The sequence below is a fragment of the Oryzias latipes genome, chromosome 3 (assembly GCF_002234675.1).
Source record: "Oryzias latipes chromosome 3, ASM223467v1".
NCBI lineage: Eukaryota > Metazoa > Chordata > Actinopteri > Beloniformes > Adrianichthyidae > Oryzias > Oryzias latipes.
The window spans coordinates 21,506,731-21,525,392 of NC_019861.2; the positions used below are offsets into that span (position 1 = coordinate 21,506,731).

Below are 18,662 nucleotides of genomic sequence, written 5' to 3' on the forward strand. Positions count from 1 at the left end.
GAGTAAATAGTGAAGGGAATTTTTCCAGATTTATTGCAAGATAATAAAGTGCAAATTAAATATGTGTACAAAAAAACAATTGAACAATAATTAATGGCAATCAACCCATTCATATTTTAGTTTCATAAAGTTCATCCCAATGTTGTTCTTCCACATCAAAACAACAAAAACGGAACATTCTACCACACTGTGCGGTCACATGTCTCTGCAAAATTGGCTTGATCATTTTCCGCTGCCATCATGTTGTCTGCTGTGATGCATGCCTCAGTCCAACTGTCATTTTTCAATATCGATTGGTTTTATTTCATTTTTAAACAAATTTATAATGTTGTAGGTCGATGAAAACTTGCCTCAGACAGAACTATGAGGTTCCATTTGTGCCTAATATACGAAAATATGTTTTTGCGTCCACTGTCTATGTTTTGGGTCCATTGTTTATGTCTATTAAACAAGTTCATTGAATAGAAAGCAATTAATTGGTTTAGTCAAATAATCGTCACATCCCTAACTAAGGCATTTTGTCTTTAACTCTTTTCTCCCACTAAGGTGCAAGCGGGGTTCCTGCAATAGTCACTACTGTCTGCAGATGATAACCTGGTGTGTGCACACAACACATTAGTCTCTAGCTCCTGTGTACTGTGGTGTATGCTTCAATCCTGAAGAGAAAAAGTAAACAATAAGAGCTCTTTAAACTATCTGTATTTTGTTTTTTACTTGCAAGTTAAACAACAAAATTCTAGTTTGGAAGTCACAAGCGCTCATCTCTTGGGGGCCGTGATGTTGCCATACCAACAAGACAAAGAACCATGGAAGAACTCGTCAGTGGGACTGGGAAGCACTCTGCTCCTCGGCACCTGATTGGCTAAAACATTCCTACCATTTCCGCCGCCTGCAACAAGCATTCCCCCCTTTTTTCGGTGTTCTGTCCTGCTATGGCACGCTATTCCCAGGCTAAGAACGGTCTCAAAAGTGGCTTATAATTCAGTTTTACCCGTGAACCCAGAGATTGGGAATGAGAACGGTAAGTTAAAACACAGATGCCGAGCAAAAAGTTATTGTGCCCGGGCCACCTGGCTCCTTAGGAACACATAGCATGCTTTAGGTTTGCTAATCAAGCTATGGTTCTAGATCGATAAGTCCCACAACGAAATCATATGTAAATCTGTAATGGATGAAAACTGGAAATTAGAGCTGTGTTTGAACACTGTGGCAGTTTAGTATTTTTAAGAGAGGGGGCTGCAAGAAAGCATCAGGAAACGTAAACATTAGCATGATTAGCTTTCATCACAACACACGCTACGACAGTTAGCACACATAGCCTTTTCTGTGTTCAACTCAAGCGATGCTAACATTATAGTAGCGACATTGTCAAGGTGCAGTCGGCTTTACAGATGTTCCGTGCTGGATATTCAACGCAGTGAGCGAGCATTGCTTTTTAGCACGGTATCTAAAATCAAGTTAACAGCATTGCTAACCTCCTCGCGCTATCTCGAAATTGTCGCATTATTGTTTGACTCAAATGATGCACGCTGCCTGGAGAAAATTCTATAGACATTTAACGTTACGATGGTTGAAAACTAAAGAAAATGTACTTGTGAGACTGATGTAAAAAAAAAGAAACCTTTCCAAAGAGTGTAATCTGAATTACAAATTTAAAAACAGTTGGCTTTGATTGACGTCGCCATCTTGGAAGTCGGATTCGCAGCTTTGTTCCAACATTTAGGTTAACAGGATGACAATGGTATCTAAAAATCCGAACACCCGGGGTGTTGTTAGTTTTTAATAATAATTAAACACTTTTGAGGCACGATGAAGGTCGCAAAGACCTGCTCAGAGCTGCAGGAAACACAGCATCAACTCACAACTTTGTTTAGTTGTTTTTTAACATCTTTGTATCTCAACTGGTAGATCCCCTCAGCAAAAATATTAAGAATGAAGTCAACCTCAGATCTAAAAGGAACCAGTTTGATATTATAAAATGAAGACCCCGATTGTACAAGGGTTAATTTTAGAGATGAACAAAGATTGACCAATCAGTAGAAGACATGAGCCCTGTTCACAACAGGTGACCAATGTTTTTATACTTAGTTGATTTTGAATGTGAGGGTGTCAATATCCTGAAATAGGTAATGCAGTTATTTTGCTTGTGATGCTCTTGATGTTTTTTTTTCATTGACATGTTTTTTTACTTAGGCCGTAACTTTCCAATGGTGGGATTTGCTTTGGAAATCTAGATGCAGTGATGACTCGTGTCTTGAATAGCATGTGTCCTGATCTTGGAAAAATCTGCTAAAAGGAGCTAGGCTGTCGCTGTTGGACCTGGGAATGACATATTTGCTGATAATCTATTAACAATGGGGCTACACATGGACAGAAAGTTAAAACACAAGGCCTGTTCACACCGGGACGATTTTCGCCGACGTTTAACGCCTCGTGACTAAACAAAGGGCCCCAATGAGAGTGTGCACACCGACGCGAAAAAACGCCAGGCGTTAAAGCGTCAAAAAAAAAACGCCTCGGGTTCGTTTTTTTTTTTTTGACGCGTCGCGTCGAAATCTACTCGACCAATGAGAACGGCGCTTTTGCTCACGTGTCTGGAGCTTCTGAAGTTACAGTAAAACACAACTTGGGGGCGCTCAAACACAAAACTGCCTTGCTGAGCACACATACCAGCGAAGAAGATAGACGCCAAGTAGCGTCTACACAGCCGCGAAGCAATAATGACGGACATTCTAAAACATCCCCGAACCAAGCACCAGTTGGAGCTACTGGTGCTTGAAATATTCATGTTTTCTTTGTTTGATTCTGACAAGCGTGTAAATACTTGCTCTCTTCTTCTGAGTGAAAAGCGACTTTAAGAAGCGTAAAGTTGCGCAGCGCCACCTTGTGTACAGGAGTATTTCTGTTTTACATTAAGCGCCATCTAATGTCAGGGAATGAAATTGCATGTTCACTCCACTCATCGTCAGCGAAAATCGCCTGGGTGTGAACACAAAAAACGTGGCGAAAAACGCTGGCGAATAACGCCTGGCGAATATTCGTCCCGGTGTGTACGGGCCTACAGGGCAGTCTTTAGGCCGCTACTTGGCGTCTATCTTCTTCGCTGGTATGTGTGCTCAGCAAGGCAGTTTTGTGTTTGAGCGCCCCCAAGTTGTGTTTTACTGTAACTTCAGAAGCTCCAGACACGTGAGCAAAAGCGCCATTCTCATTGGTCGAGTAGATTTCGACGCGACGCGTCGAAAAAAAAAAACGAACCCGAGGCGTTTTTTTTTTTTTTGACGCTTTAACGCGTGGCGTTTTTTCGCGTCGGTGTGCACACTCTCGTTGGTGCCCTTTGTTTAGTCACGAGGCGTTAAACGTCGGCGAAAATCGCCGGCGAAATTCGTCCCGGTGTGAACAGGCCTTTTGCATCACTTTTTGACTTTTCCAACATTGGGGGGGATAAAAATATTGCAATGTGTTTTCTAATTTTGCTAAAACAGAAGAGCTGCATGCTTTTTTCTGTGTTAGATACAAAAACAAACCTGTTTTTGTTAGAATCTGTTCACAAGGTGCTGTGACAATAATCGCATCACTGCGGTCATTACCCCGCACTTTTTTTTATTTTTGTGAAAGTTCTGCATATGGTGCGTGATTGGAACTATAATAAACACATTAAACACAATCATCTTTGCTGATAATTTACTTTTTCTGCTAGTCCTGTGTTGAGACTTCAAAGGTTTCTGGGGGAAACATTTTATTACTGTTCTCCTTCACTCTCTGCGCCGCGCCTATCACAACCTTTACGCTGCACATGGCACGCTCCCTCTACTGACACACGCGCGGTTTCAGAAACACATCCTCATTCTTCAACAGAAGTCTCCGTCTTGCGAGGAAATACGACAAATTTACTGCGTTGTAATTTTTCATTTCCATTGTATTCATTTCCATTACAAGCTGCGTGCGCTCTTGAGTGAACGACACAGCCGTCCGCTGGAGGATTTTGTGTGTGTGTGTGTGTGTGGGGGGGTTATTAATAATAATAATAATAATAATGGATTGGATTTATCTGCGCTTTTCAAGACACCCAAAGCGCTTACATTATGTCCATTATTCATTCACTCCTCATTCATACTTGGTGATGGTAAGCTATGTTTGTAGCCACAGCTGCCCTGGGGCAGACTGACAGAGGCGTGGCTGCCATTTCGCGCCTACGGCCCCTCTGACCATCACCGGGACATTCATACACATTCACACACCAGTGGAGTCACACTGGAGGCAAGGAGGGTGAAGTGTCTTGCCCAAGGACACAACGACATTTTGGCTGGTGGGAGCGGGGATCGAACCGCCAACCCTTCGATCATTGGACGACCCGCTCAACCACCTGAGCCACTGTCGCCCCGACATTTACTGTTCTCCTTCACTCTGTAACACCAAACATGAACGCACTGTTAGAGTGCGATGAATATCACTACATGTTTTGTTTGGGAACTATTTTGTGCAGCGCAATGTTACGTGTCTGTATTTAAGGCGAAGCCTCCTGCCCCGCGTTCTTCATGGGTGTCAGGCTTCATGGCTACCGGAAAGGTGACAGTGTCTGCAGTCTTGTTTTTTACTGGGCAATATATAATATTCTGAGAAGATGTCTGTACCAGAGAGCACAGGTGAAACTCGCGTGCAGCTCCAGAGCGGTCCGCTGCAGAAGAATCAATACGCACCCCCAACACACTTGTGTGTGTGCGCTCCTTCCTCCTACACACGCAGCGCGCTGACACTCATACACATAGTCACTCTAAAACACCTATATAGTTAGTTCATGAGTTGGATAGGTAGTAGTTAGTTGTTACTGTTATTTGTTAATAAAGAATACTGCATTGTAATTGCCCCTTAAAAGCAATGGTTTATATAAGTCTGAAACTGTAGCAAAATAAAAATGATAAAATAGTAGAAGAACCCTGTGTTGTTTAGTGGGAGAAGATTGATGCTGTAAGTAAAGTTGGACGCAGTAAAGATCCGCTCAGATGAAGATAGTTTTTGGTGTTCTGACATGTTCTTGCAGCCCATTTCTCATGATGGAGGACGTATACAAAGAATTCAAGATTAAAACTGCTTTTCTGAGTATTTCTTCATTAAAATTGTGATGATCAGGAGCAGGAAAAAAACGCAGCTTGAAAAAAGCTTATAATTATGACAAAGCAAGTGAAATGGGCGAGCCAAAGTCTCCCTGCTCTGCTTCATTCTGATGCATCCACTTGCAGCCAAATTGATAAATCCTCTTCATTTTCCTCATCCGAGCTGCCATCTGGCTCAAAACTGTACAGCTAGATAGCTCCAATATTTGCTCACCATTTTTGTTGCTCTGCTAATGTGAGGTTGGGGGTGTGAGGAGTTGTTGCTTATCATTTCACTAGTGGACATCCCCACAAAGTTCACCCAAAGCACACTGCCACGTTTTTCATAAATTTTTTAGCAGAGATTCCTTGCACTACCTGTGAAGCATGGGGATGAAGTAATGATGGTTTAAGCTAATAAGGTTTTGGGTAGAAATACATTCAAATCTCAGATGCAGGTTTTTTAAGCATGTGTTGGCCAATTCTGATTATTATTTGATTTTTAAATTTTAGTTTACTTTCATAGAAAGTATAGCCCCAGGTTTCTTAAGTAAATTGTAAATAGCATATGCTAATATGGTGCTTTAAACCTTCTTTGCAGCCCTTCTCTCATTTATGCACATGAGTCAGCAGAGGCAAGGCATGCAGGGCCCTAACCACCCAGTGAGAGCAATGTGGCCTCTTGCTCAAGGATACTTGCACAAACAGGCAACCTTGGAATCCGGTGTAGTTGAGGTTAACCCCAAAATGCACCTTAGATGTGAGATGAGATCCATTTCTTTTCTTCTGAGCGTATTTTTTTTCATTTGAGAGCAGATTTTAAGGGTAACATAATCAAATGTTATTGTTTACTCTCCAAACCCCTCCTTCATATTTAAAATGTCCCTGCTTGCAAATAGATCTGTCCTCTTTTGTGTATTCACGGCTCTTAAATCTAGCACAGATTTCCTCTGCTCCTGCTCAAATCTTCCTCATTTGCTCTCAGTTGCAGCCGCTTGCTTTCCAAACTCACGGGTTCCGATCTTTCTAGGTTACTGTGTGAGACAACCAAGTAAAAACTTACCATCTTAAAGAGCAACAGAGCAAGCTGATCAAATGGTGTATTTATCAAGAGGAGGGTGGGGCTTGTCTTTTTAAATAAGAAATAACTTATGTAAAAAAAAGGATCTTTTACACTCCTGCTTAACAATCATTGCAAACAGCACTTTTTTTCCTCCTTGATTTGAACACATCTTACAAATACAGACATTTGAAAGTCTGCTGCAGGAGTGCTGATGCATTTACAGTCGTCGTCACTCCCTAGTCAAAGCAGAACTACATCAGCGAGAGTTACCAGCGAGTATTTTTAAATATATTTGCCTATAAGGGTCGTTTTATTCAGGAATTTGCATAAGTAATCCTGTGCTGATATGACCAGTAATCGTTGGTATCTTGAATTCCCTGCTTTCTAAAGGCAATGTTTGCATCAATAGTGTCTTAAAGTATGAAACATTTTTCTGTTGCAGGTCCACCATGTCTGAATTGTTTATGGAATGTGTGGAGGAAGAGTTGGAGCCATGGCAGAAACAAGTCCCTCAAGTTAATTTGATAGAGGATGATGATGATGACGATGAGCCCATCTTCGTTGGTGTAATATGTATGTCAAGTTCTTCTTATGAATGAAATGAAATACTTTTAGAATTTATAAATGTATAATACACTTTGTGAAAAGATTTTTTTTTTAACTTTTTTACATTAAGCTCTTTTAACAAGAACTACTTATTTTGATTATCTCTTTCTTTTTATCCTTAAAGCTAATAATCAGAAGGACAGTAAACCCAACTCTGCACCACTTCAGAAGAGAAGCACAGCAAAGCCTGAAGTTAAATGTCTACCTGCTGTGGGACCCTCGCCAATTGTGCTGCCTCTGAGTGTGCCTGTGACAGCAGTCAATAGCACGCCGCTCAGCCTGACAACAGTGACCCCACAGCCTGTCATAGTTAATAACCAGGTGTTTCCATTGTTTCATTCTGGTTGTTTGTTTTTGCAGGTGGGAGATTTTTTGCAGGCAGTTAATTAAACTGTTTAATTATGTCTGTTTTTTGGGTGTCAGATTTTCATTGGTGTTTCAGACATTACTTCCATAATTGATGTTTATTATTGCTAGATCAGTGGCCCTTCAAGGTTAGAGTTTAAATCGTCAGTCTGCCCAGTCAACAACATTTGTGGCATAATCATAGTAAAGGATTCTTGTTCAGACTATTTGTTTGCTGGAGGTAGAAGTCAAATGATGACAAAAGGCACATGAACCTCTGAAACCTTTAGGATGTGCCTACAATCAATCCGATATATCTATTTATTGATCTAAGTTTATCTATTTAAGGTATAAAAAATGTAATGATTCAGTAAATGTACTAAAATTGTCCACATTTCCTTGACCCTGATACCCTGATTGTAAAGTTTTTATGTAACACATCATTCAATTCAGATGCAAGTGATTAGCACCATTGACCACAGTTCATATGAAAGAATTATTACATGCTTTGGCAGTTTGTTTATACTTTTTAGAATTCTCTGTGTTTTTGGTTGATTACTTCTTCCCCCTCTTTAATAAGAAATCCGATTTAATATGCTTTTCCATTTGCTTTGATATGATAGTCTAAAGTCTCCTTTTATTTTTCTCAGAATTGTAAGGACAGTATCTTACTCTGATGTTGTACACTTTGGTGTCCACAGAAGATGTATCTTTTTTTCCCCATGATAACATGATTGTGCTCTTTACATTTTAACCTTCTGCATTTCACCTATTTTTTTTTCCTTATTTTTTAGGGCTTTATTGTCACATCTCCACAGTTGGCAAAGAACAATGAATTTATTGCCACTCTGGGGGCTCAGTACCCCCCCGGGACCTCCTTTACTATTGTACCAGGTAAATCTCATCGTGTTGAACGCTGAAGCAGTAGACGGTTCCGTGGCCGACTGATGAGTCTTTGTATCTGTCCTTCAGCGGGCCAGCAGCAGATTTTTCAGCAGATCTCTGCAGGCACACCCATCGCCAGTGTTATCCACAGACCTCAGGTGCAGCAAATCAGGAACAACATCGTGACGTTGGCTAATGTCCAGAACCCTGCTGTGTATACATCCCAGACCAATCAGCCGATCTCCAAACTCCCCAACTCTGTTCAGACTGCCGTTGTGGCTGTGAGAGACAACTGCAATAATAAAGGTCGTTTGTTTTTTCTAAGGTTTTATAGCTTTGCCTCATCATTTCATAAAATCTAAATATATATTCATGTTTTGGTTTTTATTCAGATCAAACTTCATTAAAGCGAGGGTTGACATCACTGGAAGTTGACAATATGGCAAAAAAGGTCAAGTTAGACTCATGTAAGTTTCTGCTGTGGGTTTGTTTTGTATAAATAATTGTGTTGCATCTGATTCCTGTTATTTGAAAGAACAACTACCTGTTTGTTTTTTTTAGCACCTGCAAAAGTGATGGTCAGAATGGAAAATGGTATTTTAAAGAGAAAATGCTCTAAATGTCTTGAAGATCTTTCAGAAGAGGCCCAAAAGTATCATTTGCAGGTAGGTGAATGATTATGGTCAAACCATTATTTACATTTTCAGGGAGGCATTTATTTATGGAACTGTAACAATACAAATGTGCAATAATTGACCTCTGTTGTTTGTCAGCAATGCAGGGGAAATGTGGGAAATGCAGCGGCGTCGACCACGAGCACCGGAGGAAACAAACTTATCATGCTTGTGGCAGACTTCTACTACGGAAACTTTGAGGGGGATTTGCAGAAGAGGGATGCCCAGAAGACCAACAACACTTTCAAGTGCCAAAGCTGCTTAAAAGTTCTCAAAAACAATATCAGGTAAGGTTTGAGGAAATTGTAAAATGGGAATGATGGCATTTTTAAATTCATTTGGTACCTTTGTCTGCTTTCATGTGAGCAACAATTTTGTTTTAACAGTTTAGTGGCTTTAAAGCAGTCTGCTGGTTGTCAATTTTGTTGTTTTGTCTGTAATTTACTGAAATCATGATGGGGCTTATTAGTTTTAAATGTGAGGGCATTGCTTCACATTTAAAAGTTAAGTTATAAACCTACAAAATAAAAGTACTACTTTTCAAGCTGCAATAAAAAAAACCTCTGCTTTGCTGTGGGCAGCTGACTGTAGATATTTTCTTGCTCCACTAAATATGTTTAGCACAGCTGCTGATGTGTAGTCTCCTGCTGTTTCCTCCCTCCACCACAGCAGCAATTCTTCTTCATTTGTTGTTTTTTTTTTTTTTTAATGCTGTCTTGAGTTGGCCTTCATCAACTCCTGAGGAATCATTGGACCAATAAACGTTTAAATGTTCCACTGTGCTCACAAGCTCCCTGTGTTGTAATTTGCAATCAGGTCGTTCAGTTCAGGTCATTATTTAGAGGTAATTATTTTTCAGACTTGCAATAATAACATGTTGAAAATCTAAAAACAAAAATCATTTTATAAATAATTTTGAAGTCGCCATATTACCTGAACTTGGCTGTAGCTGCAGAAAGCAGGTGTGTGACTCAGTCACACTGTATTTGACATAACCTCATTCAGCAATTTATACATCATTTAATGTGATGCAACTTTAATAAAGCCAATAAATCAATAGCAGAAATGAATCTGTTGGAGCTATTGGTGATTTTTGTTCTGTTGTGGTCTAATTTATAAGGAATCATCAAAATTTTATTCTTCTTTCTGAGCGTGTTTTAAGAACTGATAGATTTGCGAAAACAAATCGTGCTTGTACCACTAACGAAAGAGGAAGACATCTTTCCAAAGCCCTAACTGCGGCTTTCTTTCAGATGGATGACGATACAAGTCAGTTTTCCCTCATGGGCCAGGAGATGAGAAATGACTGCTACTTTACTGCTCCGTTGATTAAATAACCGTGCTTCAGAAAATTGGAAAAAAGCTTCTGTAAGCTGCTTTTAATGGGGAAATACATTTGTACGGCAGCCACGCTCCCATAGTCGAGGTCGCAGTTCAGCCACATAAAAAATTTCTATTAGGGAGCTGAGGCTGCAGAATGTACTGGCTGAAAAATGGGCCATGCCTTATCAGGGCAGCTGTGGCAGGTTGCCGTGGAGACGATCATGGCACCCATCAGCCACTGCATCATTAAGTCAGACTACAATCTTTCTGTAATTGCAGCTAATGTGACATCGATTATTCATGCTTGGAAACAAAAGTGTAGGAATCTTTTTTTTTTTTTTTTTACCTTTGGGAAATTGTAACTGCATGCACACAAACTTCCATTTTTCTTTCCTCCTAATTTTGTCTGTTTATGAAATATTGAATTTAGAATTTATCTGTAAGTGGCTTTAATCCACAGTTCGTTAAACTTCAAATTGTTGAAATGAGGTTAAAGTTTATATATGAAGAAAAATCCACATCCAAAACATGTGTGCTGCATTTCTTTGGTGGCTAGTGAAACCTGTGCGTTATGTATCTTTCAGTTAGAAATTCTGTATAGGTAAATGTTTGGACTTTTTTTGTTTTTTATGAATGCATTTTATAGTTGTTGGTTTATTTTTTTTTTATTTCATGTGCGTTTGGTTTATTTTTCTGTTGTTTACGCTTTTTCCTGTGCATTTGCAGAGCTTTGGTCGGATTTATTGGCTAAAGGTTTTTTTTGGTCGTTCTCCAAGTAATACGTCTCTGTTGGAATTTGTGGTTTTATCGCCTTTTATTCCAAATATACCAAAACTGTTGAATGTTTGAGGAGATTTTCCAGATGAATGAGCTGTGTGTGACTTGTTTTCCCCTACAGGTTCATGAACCACATGAAACACCACCTGGAGCTGGAGAAGCAGAACAGCGAGAGCTGGGAAAGCCACACCACCTGTCACCACTGCTATCGGCAGTACATGACTCCATTTCAGCTGCAGTGCCACATAGAGAGCGCTCATAGTCCTATCGAATCATCAAGTAAAACCATCATCAGTTCAGCTTAAATTTATTATTTCTTAGCCGTCATTTTTTATTTTCCTATTTTTTTTTTTTTTTTTTGCAGCCAACTGCAAGATATGCGAGTTAGCGTTTGAGTCTGAGCAGGTCCTCCTGGAACATATGAAGGCAAACCACAAGCCAGGGGAAATGCCTTATGTCTGCCAGGTCTACAACCTATTATTGCCAACTTTTGTTCTATTTAGAATCTCAAGGAAATGTTGCTGACATTGTTTTTTGCTGATTCCACAGGTTTGCAATTACAGGTCCTCGTTCTTTTCCGACCTGGAGGCACATTTCCGGAGCGTCCATGAAAACACAAAGGACCTCCTCTGTCCCTTCTGTCTCAAAGTTCTCCGGACCAGTCACATTTTCATGCAACATTACATGAAACATCAGGTATGATGTTTGCAACGCGTTCTAATGAAATTTAGCTTCATGTTGCATGTTCTATTGAAGTGAATATGTGGTGGTCAAACCAAACAAAGCTTCTTGCTTTTACTTTTCACAGTTTGCTGATTAATTTTTAGCACTTTTAGAATATCCTTTATATCTAAAATGGCTATCAGATTTGTTACCGGTGAATTCTGTTTCCTTTTTTACAGAGAAAAGGGATCTATCGCTGTGGAAAATGCAGACTGAACTTCCTTACCTACAAGGAAAAAGTGGACCACAGGACTCATGTCCACAAAACCTTCAGGAAACCTAAAGCGCTTGAAGGGCTTCCCCCTGGGACAAAGGTCAGACCCATGTGAAACTGTCAAGAGTTTACCCATCAGTTTAGGGGTGATGGTAACAATCTTGTGAATGTTATGACGTTCTCCTTGCAGGTGACCATTCGAGCCTCCCTGACAGGAAAAGAAAGCACGCCTGTGATCCCAGCCTCCCCTAAACGCTCTGTTACTCCAGAATGTCGAAGTTCCTCTCCGTTCACATGTGAGCCTTCAAATAGTCTAACCAAGTTCAGACTAAACGACTCTGCAGCACAAAAAGCAAAAATGAATCAAAACAAGAAGAGACAGGAGCAGAACAAAAAGCAAGAGCGACGGAGCTTCAGACACAACCTGGAACTCAAACATCTGAGGTTTGCTTTTGCTTTCACGCAATACTTTAAAACAGACGGATTTATCTGAATATTCTGTCTCAACACTTTTTTTTTTCAGTGTCAAGACGGGACGCTACATATGCATTGAGTGCAACTCTGTAGTAGACGACTTCTTCGTGCATTTCCCATTGCTTTCCAATTGCGGTGCCTGCAAGTACCGAACAAGCTGCAAAAGCTCCATTGAGAATCACATGATTAAGTAAGTAATCCCTGATTTTAGGCCTGGGCGATAAATCGATCAAATGAATTAATTCGAATTTTTTGTTACGGGCTATTTCAAAAATAACTAAATCGAGTTTTTATGTGGCGCATTTTGGGCTCCCCAGAGCTTCCGTAGCGTTAGTATCACACGGCGACAAGCGACAATCGACGCACGAAGCAGCTAGCGACAGCATGGCTAACGGTGAAAGTGGGAAGTTTGTTGCCAAGAAAGGAATAAAATCATCTGTTGTTTGGAACTGGTCTGGGTTTACTGCCACAGACGTGCAGGAAGAGACCCCCACCCCCCCCCCCCACCCCCCCACGCTGCCTAAAGCCATTTGGAGTCAAAGGCTCTCACGCGCGCTCGCGTGGCACGCGCTCAGTCCTCTTAAACACGCACGCGGCCTGACACAGACACATATACTCATTCTACAACACCTGTATAGTTAGTTCATTAGTTAGTTGTTACTGTTATTTGTTAATAAAGAATACTGCGTTGTAATTATTACTTGTACCCATATATGCATTCGCGACGCGGCCGCCGTGGATTTTGTTTTCGGAGGACGCAGCCGTGAGGGGGGGGGGGGGGGGGTCTGATCGCGACTCTTGCTGCTTCATCATCATCTCTGTGGAGAAGACGGGGTTTCTTAATTTAATTAAAACCTTAGAGCCCACATATGAGCTTTATTGTTAATCCTTTAGAAAAGGGTGCTACTGTCAAGGTGAATGTTTGTCTCCTTTTAGTTCTAGACTAAAAGGACGCACTTTATAGTCTAGCTACAAAGTGCGACTCAAAACACAGCTGGGACTTTAAGTAAAGAAGTAACCTTTTTATTTTGGAGAAGTGAAAACAAGTTTAGAATAACGAAATTAGACAAAAACAAGACAAAAGTTATATAAAACAGGACAAAATTATTTAAACACAAGACCAAAAAGGGAGTAAGAAGAAAAATCTTATACTTAACTTTGATTCCAAGAGCGTGTTCATTTATTTATTATTCATCCCAGAAATGGGCGTTACATTTGTCTTGGGTTTGATTAAATAAAAGCAACATTTGCTTGAACTTGTCTGCCGTTTGTACTTATTGCTTTCCTTAAGTCGGGGGGGGGGGGAAATCGGAAATCGAATTTAAAAAAATAAAATAGGCCATATCGCCCAGCCCTACCTGATTTCTGTCTGTGCTCAACAGAAAAAGTTGTCTTACTAACTTTTTTTCCTTTTTTTCCCCTATAAGATATCATAGCACCTTCAGGAAACGCAGAGTTTTGAAAAGAAATCAAAAAACCAACGTATCTTCGTTAAAGTAAGTCGGGTTACAAAAATTCAATTGGAGTCCAAGTGTTTGGAGACCAAACATGTTTGTTTGTTTCAGGCTTCCACTCGTCTGCCTCACCTGTGACCTACTTGTTGACAGTGACTTGATGACCAAACATTTAGTCAAGCAACCTAATCACGTTTGCAAAGTTATTAAAGAGAAAGGTAATTTTTTTTTTTTAACTTTTGTTTCGGTTCTTCTTAAACGACATCTGAGCTAAGGGACTCGTATAGGAGTATTTTGTTATACAAATACTATTGAAGTTATTCCTTTGTGTTTAATCCAACAGATAGCAAAGCTGAAGACAAAGAATTGTGAGTAGAAATCCTGCTCATGTTTCACATAGTTCATCTTTATGTAAAACGCAATGGGAGCTGAAGAGCAACTTGTGCTTTGAATCTTTGCTCAGGTGTCTTATTTTGAGAGAGAAATTAGATTCTCTTACAAAAAATATATATATATAATTTTTTTTTTTTTTTACATTAAAGACATGCTTATCTACAACTTTTCAACTTTACCACTTTTTTTTCTTCTTATCCATAACAATAAAATAATTATTTTGGGTAGAACTTTGTTAATAAACATACATTAAGTTATTTCTGCACTCTTTGCTCATTAATATGCACTACCTGTTATATTTTAAGCTTATCTCACCATAATTGTCTCTATTAAAATAATAATGAAACGCAGCATCGTTAGGTGCAAAGCTATATTTTGATTCAGAAATAACATGTTGTTAGTTATTAAGATGCACTTCATGGTGTTTTATTTTAATGCCAATACTAATAAACAGCCTAATAAACATAAATATTTTTATCCTACTTTAGTTGAAAGGTGTTAATGCCTTTTATTGACATGCAACTTTTTCATGGTGCTATGTTCTTTCTTCTGTTTATTTACGGTTTAAAAAACCATTATAATACTGTGCACTAATCCACTTGGCCTCGTTTTTTTTTATTAAAGGGCCTATATCATGCAAAATGAACTTTTTTTAAATTTTGAAGGTATTATAAGATAAATTTTTCATGAAAAACAACCCCAAAGCCATATTTTGATCCATTCCCGCATTTCTCTACATTCCTCTGAAAACCTGCTTTGTGAGCACCAGCCTCTCCCAATTCACGAAAACAAGTGGGTCCTCACACGGTGATGTCACAAAGTGGGGAACAGCCCCTTCCAGGAAGAGTCTGCGCTGCCAGCACCGCCCCCAGGCTAACACATACCCACTTTCTCTGCGGCAATAGCAATGATCGGCAGAATCACTCTCCTATTATATGCACAATCTGCACATCCATCTTTGACCAAGTTTGGATGTTTGTTTTCGTGGACAAAGCGCAGACAAGAAAAGCATGATATAGGCTCTTTAACAGTCATTTGAGACCATTGCTTCTCTACAGACCCACATTTGTCCATCTGATCTGTTTCTAAACTGTCTCATCTAGACTGTAGTTACTGAGAATTATGTTCTCGTTACTGTTTTAAAACAAATTTTTATATAACAAAAGCAAATGGAACACATCAGCACTAGGGAAAGAAAAAAACTGAAGTAACAGATTTACACTTATAGTTACAGAGTTTAACATGTGTCATGCAAATGCATGGTGTAATTAAATGTGGCATTTGACTTTATGTAGACCAGGTACAAAGTTTTCGTCAGCTCTGGTTGTTTCTCCTAAAAGTTTTGTGCTGTTACCAGAAGTGTGTTGTTTTTCTAAAGTTGTTACATCACTGTTATAACATTTAGAAAGCCTGCGTGAAACAAGTTATGATTTCTGTTGCAATGTGTTCATTATAAAAATATATCAAGCTAAGATGCTTGCTCGAAGAGATTGCAGGAACAAATCTGTTTTGATAAAGTGGCTCCATAAATGGTAATCAGAAATGATGCAATTGTAACTTCTATCTTCTGTTTGACTCAGGAATCAACAGCAACCACTAGAAGTCCGACAGTCCTTGGCTATAGCGCCCCATCCAGGCTCAGAGGAAATGGACCAGAATAAAGAAGCTGAAAGTGTAACTAATGGTACTGATGACAAGCAACCAGAACTGGAACCAGAGCTGCCAGTAAATGATCAGCAAGAAGACCTGGTGGCAGTGAATCAGACTGATGGCACAGCTGAATCGAACAACTCCCATCAGTTGACTTCAACTGTCTGTACTTCGGATGGGAATTTAGACGTTTGTCAGGAGTCTGCGAATCCCTCCCAATGTATCACTGTTCAAGACCAGATTCCTGTCTTAAAGGGTTCATCTGATCATATAACTGAGGACAAAACAACATGAATCAAAGAGGATTTGGACATTTTAAGCTTCATAGCTTAAAGGCTTTTTTATTGCTGTGTATTTGAGTTAGTCGTTTTAATTGAGGAAAACGAGGCTTTTCCTTACACTACTTTCCTTATTAACCTAAAACAGTTCTTCATATAATGGTTTCAATGGTGATTTTTGTCATTTTTTTTTAAAAAACAAAAATGCAATGGGAACCCAGTCATGTCTGTCACCAACCCTGTAGTTTAATTGTGTCACCAGTAATCATCTCATACATTCTTAACTGATGTTTACGATTCTTTGCAGACAATTTCAGGCATGTTTTACTTCACTAGTGATGTATTTCATGTGTACCTTTAAATCATTAATACCAACTCACAGGTCGCCAGTGTCCAAGGTTGTTAAGTTTAGATGCTTTTAAATGGTGGCAAAAGGCACACGCTTTTCTTGCATGTTACCTTATTTCTCAAGGCAACAGGTGTATCTTAAAACGACAATAGGGGGAAAAAGTAAAGTCCCTATTTTAGGAAATGTTTAATTAAATTCATCAGGTTCATCGAGTCTTAGTTCTATGCTTGCACCGACTAATGGAAACTCTTCAGTTGTGGGGAAAATATTTGCAATTATGCATTTATTGTGACTCAGAAATGTCAAATCACCTAACTGCTTTTTATAAGGCTTGTAGTTTGTGTGTATTGAGTAGCTTTTAAGTTTGAAAGTGTTTTTTTTTTTAAGTGATTCCTTAAACAAAAAGTGGTCTTGAAGAGGCGCATTAGACTGTATTCAAGAATAGCATTTTCTTGCTATATATGTAAATAAATAAATAAAACGATTGGGTCCTACTTTGAAATATTTTCCTCTTAAGTTATGCTGGTTTTAATCTTCTTCTTTCTCTTTCGGCTTTTCCCATCAGGGGTCGCCACAGCGAATCATCGTTTTCCACCTCACTCTGTCATGGACATCTTCTACCCTAACATTAGCCAACTTCATGTCCTCTGTTAAGACATCCATATATCTCCTCTTTGGCCGTTCTCTTGCCCTCCTGCCAGGCAGCTCCATCTCCAACATCCTTCTACAAATATATCCACTATCCCTCCTCTGAACATGTCCAAACCATCTCAGTCTGGCTTCTCTGACTTTGTCGCTAACACAGGCAACATGAGCCGTCCCTCTGATGTACTCGTTCCTTATCCTGTCCAACCTGGTCACTCCTAAGGAGAACCTCAACATCTTCATCTCCGCTACCTCCATATCAGCCTCTTGTCTCTGTCTCACTGCTACCGTCTCTAACCCATAGAGCAGAGCTGGTCTCACCACTGTCTTGTACACCTTTCCTTTGAGTCTTGCTGACACTCTTCTGTCACACAACACTCCTGACACTTTCCTCCAACCGCTCCAACCTGCCTGCACTCGCCTCTTCACCTCTTTTCCACACTCTCCATCACACTGAACTGTTGACCCCAAGTACTTAAACTCCTGCACCTTCTTCACCTCAGTCCCCTGTAACCTAACGCTTCTACCTTGATCCCTCTCGTTCAGACACATGTATGCTGTCTTACTACGACTGACCTTCATGCCTCTTCTTTCCAGAGCAAACCTCCACCTCTCTAGCTGTTCCTCCACCTGCTCTCTACTCTCACTGCAAATTACGATGTCATCCGCAAACATCATTGTCCAGGGAGATTCCTGTCTTACCTCGTCTGTCAGCCTGTCCATCAGCATAGCAAACAAAAAAGGACTCAAAGCTGATCCTTGGTGTAGTCCCACCTCCACCTTGAACTCCTCTGACCTACAGCACATCTCACCACCGTCATACTTCTCTCATACATGTCCTGAACTACTCTGACATACTTCTCTGCCACTCCAGATGACCTCATACAGTACCACAGCTCCTCCCTCGGCACCCTGTCATACGCCTTCTCTAAATCTACGAACACACAATGCAGCTCCTTCTGACCATCTCTGTACTTTTCCATCAACATTCTCAAAGCAAAAATGGCATCAGTGGTGCTCTTACGGGGCATGAAACCATACTGCTGCTCACAAATCTCCACCTTCTTCCTAAGCCTGGCTTCCATTACTCTTTCTCACAGCTTCATTGTGTGGCTCATCAACTTTATTCCTCTATAGTTGCTGCAGTTCTGCGTGTCACCCTTGTTCTTAAAGATCGGGACCAGAACGCTTCTCCTCCATTCCTCAGGCATCTTCTCACTCTCTAGAATCCTATTGAACAACCTTGTTAGAAATTCCACTGCTGTCTCTCCTAAGCACTTCCATACCTCCACAGGTAGGTCATCAGGACCAACGGCCTTTCCGCTCTTCATCCTTTTCAGAGCCTTCCTAACCTCATCCTTTCCAATCTCTGCTACTTCCTGCTCCACAACAACCACATCTTCCTCCCTTCTTTCCCTGTCATTTTCCTCGTTCATCAGCTCCTCAAAATACTCCTTCCATCTTTTCTGTACACTCTCCTGGGTTGTTAGCACCTTTCCATCTCTGTCCTTAATCACCCTTATCTGTTGCACGTCCTTCCCATCTCTGTCTCTCTGTCTGGCTAGCCTGTACAAGTCCTTCTCTCCTTCCTTTGTGTCTAACCTGTCATATAGCTCATCGTAAGCTTTCTGTTTCACCTTTGCCACCTCTCTCTTCACTCTACGCTGCGCTTCATTGTACTCCTGTCTACCTTCCTCAGTCCTTTCTACATCCCACTTC

The 18,662-nt window shown here is 40.2% G+C and overlaps 1 protein-coding gene across 2 annotated transcripts; it reads left to right on the forward strand.

The window, feature by feature from the left end:
- The first annotated feature begins 848 nt into the window (after positions 1 to 848).
- On the forward strand, positions 849 to 16,802 carry znf280d (zinc finger protein 280D). 2 transcript variants are annotated; one of them, XM_023953491.1, is made up of 18 exons: positions 850 to 1,021; positions 6,596 to 6,726; positions 6,884 to 7,080; positions 7,899 to 7,998; positions 8,077 to 8,295; positions 8,382 to 8,456; positions 8,551 to 8,654; positions 8,763 to 8,950; positions 10,885 to 11,042; positions 11,128 to 11,228; positions 11,313 to 11,459; positions 11,666 to 11,800; positions 11,891 to 12,144; positions 12,224 to 12,364; positions 13,602 to 13,670; positions 13,740 to 13,846; positions 13,972 to 13,996; positions 15,602 to 16,802. In XM_023953491.1, the coding sequence occupies exons 2-18, from the start codon at positions 6,603 to 6,605 to the stop codon at positions 15,963 to 15,965; spliced, it is 2,508 nt and encodes an 835-aa protein (XP_023809259.1). In that variant the 5' UTR covers positions 850 to 1,021; positions 6,596 to 6,602; the 3' UTR covers positions 15,966 to 16,802. The 2 variants fall into 2 exon arrangements, with proteins under 2 accessions (XP_011489710.2, XP_023809259.1); XM_011491408.3 differs by lacking the exon at positions 13,972 to 13,996 and having other exon boundaries at positions 849 to 1,021; positions 15,602 to 15,737.
- The last annotated feature ends 1,860 nt before the right edge of the window (positions 16,803 to 18,662 follow it).